Genomic DNA, 9,835 nt, shown 5'->3' with positions numbered 1-9,835 from the left:
GCTGCCAATTGTGACATGGCTGCCAATTGTGACATGGCTGCCAATTGTGACATGGCTGCCAATTGTGACATGGCTGCAAATTGTTGGGCTCCTGCTCAGCGCGGGTACTTGCATCCCATTTATCTGGGTTGCGTGTTCGTGCCCCAGTATTTTGGATCGCTCCTTGTGCTCCAGTCTCCTGGATCGCTTATTGTGCTCCATTCCTTTGGATCACCTGTTGTGGCCCAGTCTTCTGGGTCACTCTCCTTGCCCCATTCCCCTTGGTGGCTCACTGTGCCCCGGACCTCTGCCTGTCATGTCCGGGCTGCACATGTGGGCCCCACGGTTCCTGTTCCTGTGGCAGCTGTTATGGCTGCAGGTCCAGGCAGCTCCAATTCCGGAGTTGGCCGTGGACTCTAGCCTGCTGACCTCCATTGCCCTGGGACCTACCGAGCCCTGGTCTTGGAATCAGCAAAATCCTGCAAACCTTGAACTTCCTTCTGTCAACCATGTACTTGCAGAGGCCCCTGAGAAAACGGAACCTTCTCCGAACCCTCAGGAGGCTTCAACTCAGCTTCCAACCCAACAAGAAGCCTCAACTCAGTCTGCTGTGTCCCATGAGCCTTTGATTTTGTTCGACCACCACGGAGATCAAGATAAGCAGCAACCCTACCCTGAATATGTTCAATCTTCGAAGAGCTCCACTCTGCCTCCTGTGTCTCTTGCCAGTACACAAACTTCTTCAGTCCATCTGAAGGGTCAAGGTCAACTCCCAGAATCCACTACGGATGTTGAAGCTCAACCTTCAGTAAATCACGAAGCAATATCTTCACTTCCAGATTGGGGTAAAATTCAGCATCAAGTGTTGTCTATCAGTCTTGATGATGTGGATCTGGGGATTTTGATAAAACCAAAGACCCCTAAGAAGAATGAGCCACCTGCAACTGACAAGGAGGTCTCTTCTTACCCTCCCAGGCCAACTGAAAATATCAACCCTCCATACCAGCAGGAGATCCCAGCTCAGCCTATTTCACAGGCTGACATCCTGCAGCAGACTACAGCTCCTCCAAAGCACTCTGAGGTGACAGTTCCACGTCCACAACCTGTTCAGACTCAACAGTCAACCTTTCCACATTTGGACCTGGGACTCACCATCACCCCAGAACCAACTTTGGTAACTGATGCTCCTCCAAAGCACCCCGAAATGACACTTCCATATTCAGAGCCTATTCAGGCTCTGCAGCCAACCTTGTCTGAGGTCTCAGCTCTATCTTTTGACATGGAAGTTGCCAAAACTCAGCAACTAGACTCATATGAGATGGTGCCTCTAGTTACTGAACAGAGTGCCACCATGAACATATGTGAGTTCTGTACCTGCAGTATTGGGACACTGTCGTGTATTGGTTTTGGCACAAATCAGAAGCTCAACAAAGTGCCTGTGTCAGAGCCCGGCATCTACAACGGCACCTTCACCATCTTGTAAGAATTGCCTTTCCTCACTTAATCTCTGCATCTTAGCTGACATGGCAGCCTTTTCCTTGAGGTCTTCCTGGGCCTTCCTCATCTCCCCCAACCCACTTTGACGGACTTTCTGGTTTTAGCTTCGTTTGATAACTATTCCTTATCTTTATTCTCCTTAATATTATTGTTCCCCCTTAACCAGTCTTTTACTTGTAATTGTCGATTCCTGATCCATATTTTTAGCCCCATCATTTCATTCCTTAACCTCTGCTGTCCTCCTACTTTTGCTTCATCCTTTTTACAGCAACATGGCCCTCTTCCAATCTTACTGGTGGTGATACAATAAAGTGGTTAAGAGGAGAGTCTAGGCTCTAGAGCCAGGTATGCCATTTATTAGTCTTGGGGCTCAATTTCCACAACTTTAAAATGAAGATTAGGATAGTTACCAACTTTAGTATTGTTTTGAGTTTTGAATGAGTTAATATATGTAAAGTACTTGTATAAGTGCCTAACATATGTATGTGTTAGCTATTATTATTGATCCCTCAGTCATATCCAGAACTCATCTTTGCCCCCTGGCTTTCAATATAAATCACCCATTTTGTGTCCAACCTAGGTCTAAGTACTGTGGGAGCCACAGAAGTATGACATTATCTCTGGAACATGACAGTGGTAGATGGGAAGAAAGGCAATGTGCATAAAAAAGGAAGTGATATATAATTAAGTTCTAAAAGAAATAAAGGCTAGAGGTGCTGTAATTCAGCAGAATCTGCAGTTACTGGGGTGTGGAAGTTAGGGAAAGCTGCATGGATAAGCTAGAACTTTAGCTGGGATTTAAAGGGTGGCTATAGTTTGGTAAATAGAGAAAAATTAGTGAGTACAGTCTAGACCAGTGGTTCTCAACCTTCTGGCCCTATAAATACAGTTCCCTATGTTGTGACCCAACCATAAAATTATTTTCGTTGCTATTTCATAACTGTAATGTTGCTACTGTTATGAATCGTACTATATCTGATATGCAGGATGGTCTTAGGCAACCCCTGTGAAAGGGTCGTTTGACCGCCAAAAGGGTCGCGACCCACATGTTGAGAACCGCTGGTCTAGACAGAGGCATGGCTGCAGGAGTGATCAGGACTTAATAGACCAGTCTGGTTATAAAGAATTGGTTTAGGAAGCAGTGAAAAATATGATTAAGAAAACTCTTGACTATCAGCTCTAGAGGTCTGGAAGTTACACTGAGATAAGGAGACCCACTGAAAACTTTGAAGTAAAAGAGACAAATGAGTCAAATAAGAGGATTGTCCAGCCTGTGTTGTTCAATGGTTGAGCATCAACCCAGGAACCAAGAGGTCACTGGTTCGATTCCCAGTTAGGGCCTATCTTGATCCCTGGTGGGGGACATGCAGGAGTCAGCCGATCCATGATGTTTCTCTCTCACTGGTGTTCCTATCTCTCTATCCCTCTTCCGTCTTCTCTCTTAAGAAAAGAACCACAAAAAGGATTATTTTAGATTCCATAGGTAGAGTGATCCAGAGAGGAAATCTTGACTCAGAAGGAAACCAAATAGAATACTCCAGGAGTCCAATGAGAAGACGCTGAATCAGAGTAGTTGCGATAGGAGTAGAAAGAAAATCCTCGGAATACTATAAAGGACGAACTGACAAGCTTTAGTAACTGACTGGAGTGAGGGATGGGATGTACAGGAAAGAGAAAGATCAAATATGACCCTGGAAAATTTCTGTCCTGGATGATGAGGAGAATGATGGTGGTATGACAGGTGGGCATACAGCAGTTGGGAAAGAGAGCCAGTTTGAGGAGGTGAGCTCAGTTTGGGCTTCTTTCATTGGTGAGCATACAGCAACAAGAAGGCTTCTGCTTGAGTGGAGATGTCCACTGGGCAGAGGGGCAGACAGACTTCCTGAAAAATGTGTCTGTAAACTGAATAGGTAAGCTGTTGCTGAGGGACGAGGAAAAGCTAAAGGTAAAGATGCAAAGTCATCCACAGAGTTAGTGTTTGAAACTGAACCTCAGGAATTTAACAGCTTTTTTTTAAAAAAACACTTGCAAGTCACAGACGCATTCTTACCGTTTTGTTTTTAAATGTCACAGAAGTATTAAAGGATATAATGTGAAAATCCCACGCAACCCTCTCTACCACTCCTGTTACTATTTTGGTGTGTGTCTATCCTTCCGATCTCTCTCTCTCTCTTCTTTTCGTATTTTCCCCCTAAGGAGGTAATACTTTCCTCCTTGCTCAGTGATTTGTGCTTTTCCCTGTCAAATATGTCTATGTCCATACTAGTCCTCTCATTTCTAATTGCCCTTATCCTTCCAACACCTGGAGAGATTTCCAAAGAGAGCACTAAGCCAATGCTTTCCTGTGGCCTGGCATAAGGTTTCGTTACATTTATTTTCTTAAAATGATAATTTTTTGCCATTTTCCTGTTGAATTATTATTTTCTCATGACTTGTAGGAGTCATTTTAGACACAAGTGATTTTGGAAAAGGAAATGTATTCAAAGCAATTAACTGGCATTACCGATCCAAAAAAAACCAGTTCAAGTTCTGAGGAGATGCCTCAGTGTGCCAGTGGCCCCACATTATGTCTTTATTAATTGTGCAAACTGGGAAGCTGAGAGCTGTGGAAATTAGAAAGCTGGTGTTTTCTACATTTGAATATTCCCCATAAGGTTGCCATGATTGTTTTATTTATTCTGTTCATTCATTTCTTAGCTATTCATATTAACTGTATTTCTTCACAGAAACTTGCAAGGAAATGCCATTTCTTACATTGGTAAAGATACGTGGAAGTCATACCATTTGGTTGAGAAACTGTGAGTATATTCTCTCCAAAAATGAATTTGAAAAACTAACTGCATTGTACGATCCTTCTTGGTCCAGAATTTTGAGGTCAATAGGTCTGAGGAAAGGTATTTCCCCCCTTCATATCCCAAATCAACGTCTATTGATTGCAATTCTGTTTATTTTAAAAATTATTTTGGTAGGCCCTCTTTAAAATCAGGGTCAATTTAAACTTATTTTCCATTATAACAAGTAATACCTGATTATCCCATATAATAAAGAGCTAATATTCAAATGGTTGTCACACCGTCATGCAACAATGGCTCAGACACTCAACAGTGGGGAGAGAGGAATGGGACCAGCTAGGCTGCAACCCAGGAGAGGGACAAGCCACATGCCCTGCGGTCCTGGGTGACAACAGCTGTGCCTGCACCTGCGGCCTGGGAGAGGGACAAGCCACCTGCCTGCGATCCTGGGCGCCAATGGCTGTGCCTCCACCTGCGCCTGTGGCCCGGAAGAGGGACAAGCCACCCACCCCGCAGTCCCGGGCACCAGCGTCTGCGGCTGTGGCCCGGGTGAAGCCGCCCGCCCACGGACCCCTGCAGCTATGGCCAGCCCGGGTGAGGCTGACCCGGGTCCTGGGTCCCTGCGGCCGGCCAGCGGGAGGGAAGCCCTGGTCCCGGGTGCCTGTGACCGGCAGAGGAGAGAACCCTGGGTCCCAGGTGTGGGGCAAGGCAGAGCAGTTAGGGGCGATCAGGCCAGTAGGGGAGCAGTTAGGAGCAATCAGGCAGGCAGGCAGAGGTGGTTAGGGGTGATCAGGCAGGCAGGCAGAGGGATTAGAGGCAATCAGGCAGGCAGGCAGATGAGTGGTTAGGAGCCAGTGGTCCCAGATTGCGAGAGGCAGTTGGACATCCCCTGAGGGGTCCTGGATTGGAGAGGGTGAAGACTAGGCTAAGGGACCCTCCCCCCTCCCATGCACGAATTTTGTGCATCGGGCCTCTAGTTTTCTCAATATATAAAAATGAAATAGCAGGTATAGTGAAAACCCTGCTTGTGCCCCCATCCACCACCCTAAGGCAACTGCTACTCTATGTTTACTGTATTTCCTTACAGACCTTTTCCCACACATTTGCCTACATACATATTTACAGATAGCAAAATAGGTATGTTGTGTGATTTTTACATTTTTTTAAACATAAATGGTAACATACTACCACTTGATTCTTTCACCTCACAATATATCTTAGACATGTTTCCTTCTTGGTACGTAGAGGGTAACCCAATTCATTTAAGCTTCTGCATAACATTCCATAGTTTAATAATCCTTCTATTGATGGATGTCTAGATTATGTCCAATTTTCTTGTTACATGTATTGCTGCAACATGCAGAATAGATATTTAGAAATGGAATTATTGGGGTGAAGACTATATTGATATCACAATTTAATTGCCTCAAAGAAGTTGTGCCAAGTTACACTGTAGTCAGTGGGCCACAACAGCATATTTCCCTCTACCCTCCTACCACTCTATTTTTTGGCTGATTTAATGGGTGAATAAAACGGTCCTGTCTAAATTTGAATTTTTTGATTACTTGCGAATTTAAGTATCTTTATATATTTATTGAACATTTCTATTTCTCCTCTGAATTTGTTTTGTTCTTTTTTGCCCATTTTTCTTTTGTTTATCTTTATTTATTGATGTGTAGAAAAGTCTGGTTAGGCACATAAGTGATTTGGGAAGAAATATTTACATTCCAAGTAATTAACTGATATTTTCAAGATAGTTTGTGTGTCATATTATTAGTTCAAATTGATGACATAAATAACTTCTCAATTAATAACAAAAGACATAATAGTCATAGTATTCTAAAAACAGGGTTTTTGAGCACCCTAAAAGATTCCTTCCTTAGTCTGATATCTTATTGGTAAGGGGGAAAAAAAAGAACCAGGCAGTTGTTGTTTTTAATATGAATTTTTTGAAACTATATATAGTTTATTTTTTCCATGATAGTATCTGGTAATTAAAATGAAAGTCATTCGGGCACACAAAAAAAAATGACATTAGTTTCCTTTAAGGAGTAGAGGGAGTGGGGTAGTCTGAAAGATGATCTAGGTCACAGTGGTTCTCAACCATCTGGCCCTTTAAATTCAGTTCCTCATGCTGTGACCCAACCATAAAATTATTTTCGTTGCTACTTCATAACTGTAATGTTGCTACTGTTATGAATCGTCATGTAAATATCTGATATGCAGGATGGTCTTAGGCGACCCCTGTGAAAGGATCGTTTGACCGCCAAAGGGGTCATGACCCATAGGTTGAGAACCGCTGATCTAGGAGAAAACACATTGGATTGTGTACCATATTCCTTTGGAATTTTGAGCCATAAGAACCTACATTACATTTTTTTTTTAATAAATTGAACTTTAAACATTAATTTTGAAAAAACTTGTGTTTGGGAGTTGATACACAATAACATGACTCTCATAAGGTTTGAAGATTTCTAAGTCAGCTTGAGATTTATTCTTTATAAGGGAGAGGTTCCTAACTTAGGGTCAATGGACCCCCAGTGCATGATTTCATTTTTTAAAATATATTTTTGTTGATTCAGAGAGGGAGAGAGAGATAGAAACATCAATGATGAGAGAGAATCACTGATCGGCTACCTCCTGCATGCCCTACACTGGGGGCTGAGCCTGTAATCCAGGCATGTGCCCAGACCAGAATCAAACCTGGAACCCTTCAGTCTGCAGTCCGACGCTCTATCCACTGAGCCAAACCAGCTAGAGGCAGTGCACGATTTCTTAACCTTTCCCCCCCTATATATCTCTGGTGATCTGCAGAAGTCTATGTTCTTAGTTAAAATATATAGGAAAATATAGTAAACCTATTATTGAAATGTAGATTTCAAAATATTTTTAAAAGATTATTAATAAATCCACTTCTCTTTTTTATTTTTTTATTTAATCCTCACCCAGAGATATTTTTTCTATAGATTTTTTTTTTTTTTTGAGAGGGTGGAAAGGAGGGAGGTGGGGGGCGGGGGGAGAGAAAGAAAAAAAAAATCCACATGAGAGAGGCACATTGATTAACTGCCACCTGCTCACATTGGGCCCAAGGATTGAATCTGCAACTGAGATACATGCCCTTTGGTCTGTGGGCCGATGCTCTAACCACTGAGAAACCAGCCAGGGCAAATCTGCTTCTCTTAACATATTAAATAACAAGCAATAGTGGTTGGTCTAATAACTGTTATAGCTTCAAGGTAGTGATGAGAATTAATAAATGATATTTTGCGGTATCTGCAAAAAATATGTGAAAATTTATTATATGAAAATATCTTTATTGGAGACCCATTGAACTACCATACTGCTAATCTATGGTTTGTTGCCTAAATTCACAATGCAAGGCAATGCTAATTTTAGGTAGAGGTTTGTGAAAATAGAAATGTAATTTTATTCCTCATTCAGGTTTGGCCCCCTGAATTCAATCCTATTCACTGACGTCTGCCCTAAAGGGATAATCAACAAATGGAAATTACATGCACACTTTTGCATGTATATAAGAAGGTGCAGTTTTCTAGGCAAAGGGTCCATAGATTTTATGAAAATTCTCACAGGGCTCTTATCTCCAAAGATTAAGAGTCACAAATTTAGGGGAGCAGAAAGACATTTCCTTGCCCATTAAGTTGTAATTACTCTCATAAGTGATGGTAAATGAATGATTTGTTTTAAATAAAAGTAGTAGACTGAAAATGATGTTTGTCATTTTCTGAAATCATGGAAAAAGTATTTATGGAACATCTGCTATGTGCCAGGAACTGTTTTATGTGCCAGGATTCCAGGCCCAAGAACATCGTAGACAAATTATGCCAGTTCTCAAGGGGTTTGCAAATGTATAATATGAAAAAATATATAAATATAATAAATACATAGATATAATTTCAAGTATTGATAAGTTCTTTGAATAGACAGAAAGCTGAGGAAGGAAAGTGAATCAATTCTAGAATGGCCTATTGTTTGCACAAAAACGTGAGAAGAAAGGTTTGAAAGTAAAACAGATTATCTTCCTTCAATTAAATAAAAATTAGGGTATTTCGTGGGCACCATTACCCATGTTTCCCCATATATATTTCTGTGCAGTAAGTAGTTGTAGTTATTTTGCATTTTGACCCAGAAATAACCTTTTCATTTTTCAGAAATCTCAGTGGAAATAATTTGAGAGAATTACGTAAGGATTCATTTGAAGGCCTGTTTTCTCTCCAGTATTTGTAAGTTAATTGTTTTTATTTATGAGTTTTTTAGTTATATTATCTATAAAATAAATAAGGGGTTCAAATAAGATAATCTCTACAATTTCTCCCAACAATAAAATTCTGTAAGTCTTTGTTGGGCTCCAGCCAATTTCTAGCATTTAATATCTCTTACATATTTTCATTTTATAATCATATAGACAAGATATAGATAATTATTGAGTAAAAGTGGTAATGAGGTCTGAGTAACACACCCATATGCACCTTGTTATATAAGTGTTCATATACCATCTGCTTATATTTATATTTAGTTTAGAGACCATGGATTATATCAGGCCTATGTTTGTGTGTTTCTTAGAGCACATAAGTTAAGAATGATTTTTACACTTTTGAAGGCCTGTAAAAGAAAAGAAAAAAAGAAGAATACTGTATGCGTGACAGACTGTCCGGGGCTTGCAAAGCCTTACTGTCTGGCCTTTACGGAAAAGTTTTTAAAATACTGATTTAGTAAAATGAGAGGAACTCAACTTAACCTCAAATTGTCTCCTATAGGACAAGAAAATATAGAACATTTACATTAATTTGAATGCCATTAACCAGATTTTTTTGATAATTTAATCTAAATGAGATTAACATTTACACATTAAATGTTTAAGCTGATGAATTATGTAAACAATATTATTAAGAACATATTAAGTTACCAAGAAAGCAAATTGGTGTTGAGGATTTCAATGCAGGAATTGTTATACCAATACTAAAAATAAATGTTTAAAATGATGGTTAAGTGGTATTGTTACAAATGACTACACTAAATAAGCATATCAGAAATGTCCCTAATTTCACTAATTTTAATATAAAAACCTCTCCAGTCTCCTTGTCAAGGAAGAAATACTTGCCTAGTAATTCTATTTACTTAGAAATAAAGAGATCCTCTTTGCTATAAAAGCTCAATTATGATTCTTGGTCCATGGCACTTAAAGTTTTGTATGTCATTAATCCCTATTAAGCTAATTAATGATACTCTTTAGCAAGTGGATTCTTTTTGAAAATGTAGAATGCTTAGTGAAGTAGGTATAAAGAGCCTCACTTGGCACTCAAAATAGTCACTTGTATTACCAAACCTTTCAAGCTTCAGAGGGACATCCACTTTTGTATTGGTCTTCTTGGGTATCTCTGCCATCTCGCTTCCAAACATCATAAACGGTTTGGAGGAAATAAAATGAAGTAAATAACTGCTTAATAAGTTAGGTCATTCATTACTTCTACTGTGAAATACTTTGTAAGCTAACGATTTCATACTAGCATAAGTATTCCCAAATACTAAAAAATGCCAATGAATAAGCA

The 9,835-nt window shown here is 40.2% G+C and overlaps 1 protein-coding gene across 1 annotated transcript in view; it reads left to right on the top strand.

Annotated features, from left to right (window-relative positions):
• The first annotated feature begins 295 nt into the window (after window positions 1-295).
• The window catches only part of LOC118671442 (leucine-rich repeat-containing protein 37A-like), a 39,802-nt gene continuing 30,262 nt past the window's right edge, over window positions 296-9,835 (top strand). The window contains exons 1-3 of the mRNA XM_036339625.1: window positions 296-1,458; window positions 4,203-4,274; window positions 8,438-8,509. Of these exons, the coding sequence (XP_036195518.1) occupies window positions 296-1,458; window positions 4,203-4,274; window positions 8,438-8,509 (1,307 nt within the window). The remainder of the gene's footprint in view (window positions 1,459-4,202; window positions 4,275-8,437; window positions 8,510-9,835) is intronic.

This window comes from Myotis myotis, unplaced genomic scaffold (genome assembly GCF_014108235.1).
Source record: "Myotis myotis isolate mMyoMyo1 unplaced genomic scaffold, mMyoMyo1.p scaffold_m19_p_17, whole genome shotgun sequence".
NCBI classification, from domain to species: domain Eukaryota; kingdom Metazoa; phylum Chordata; class Mammalia; order Chiroptera; family Vespertilionidae; genus Myotis; species Myotis myotis.
The sequence above is the reverse complement of the archived record's forward strand: the minus strand, read 5'-3'. Positions and strand labels throughout refer to the sequence as shown.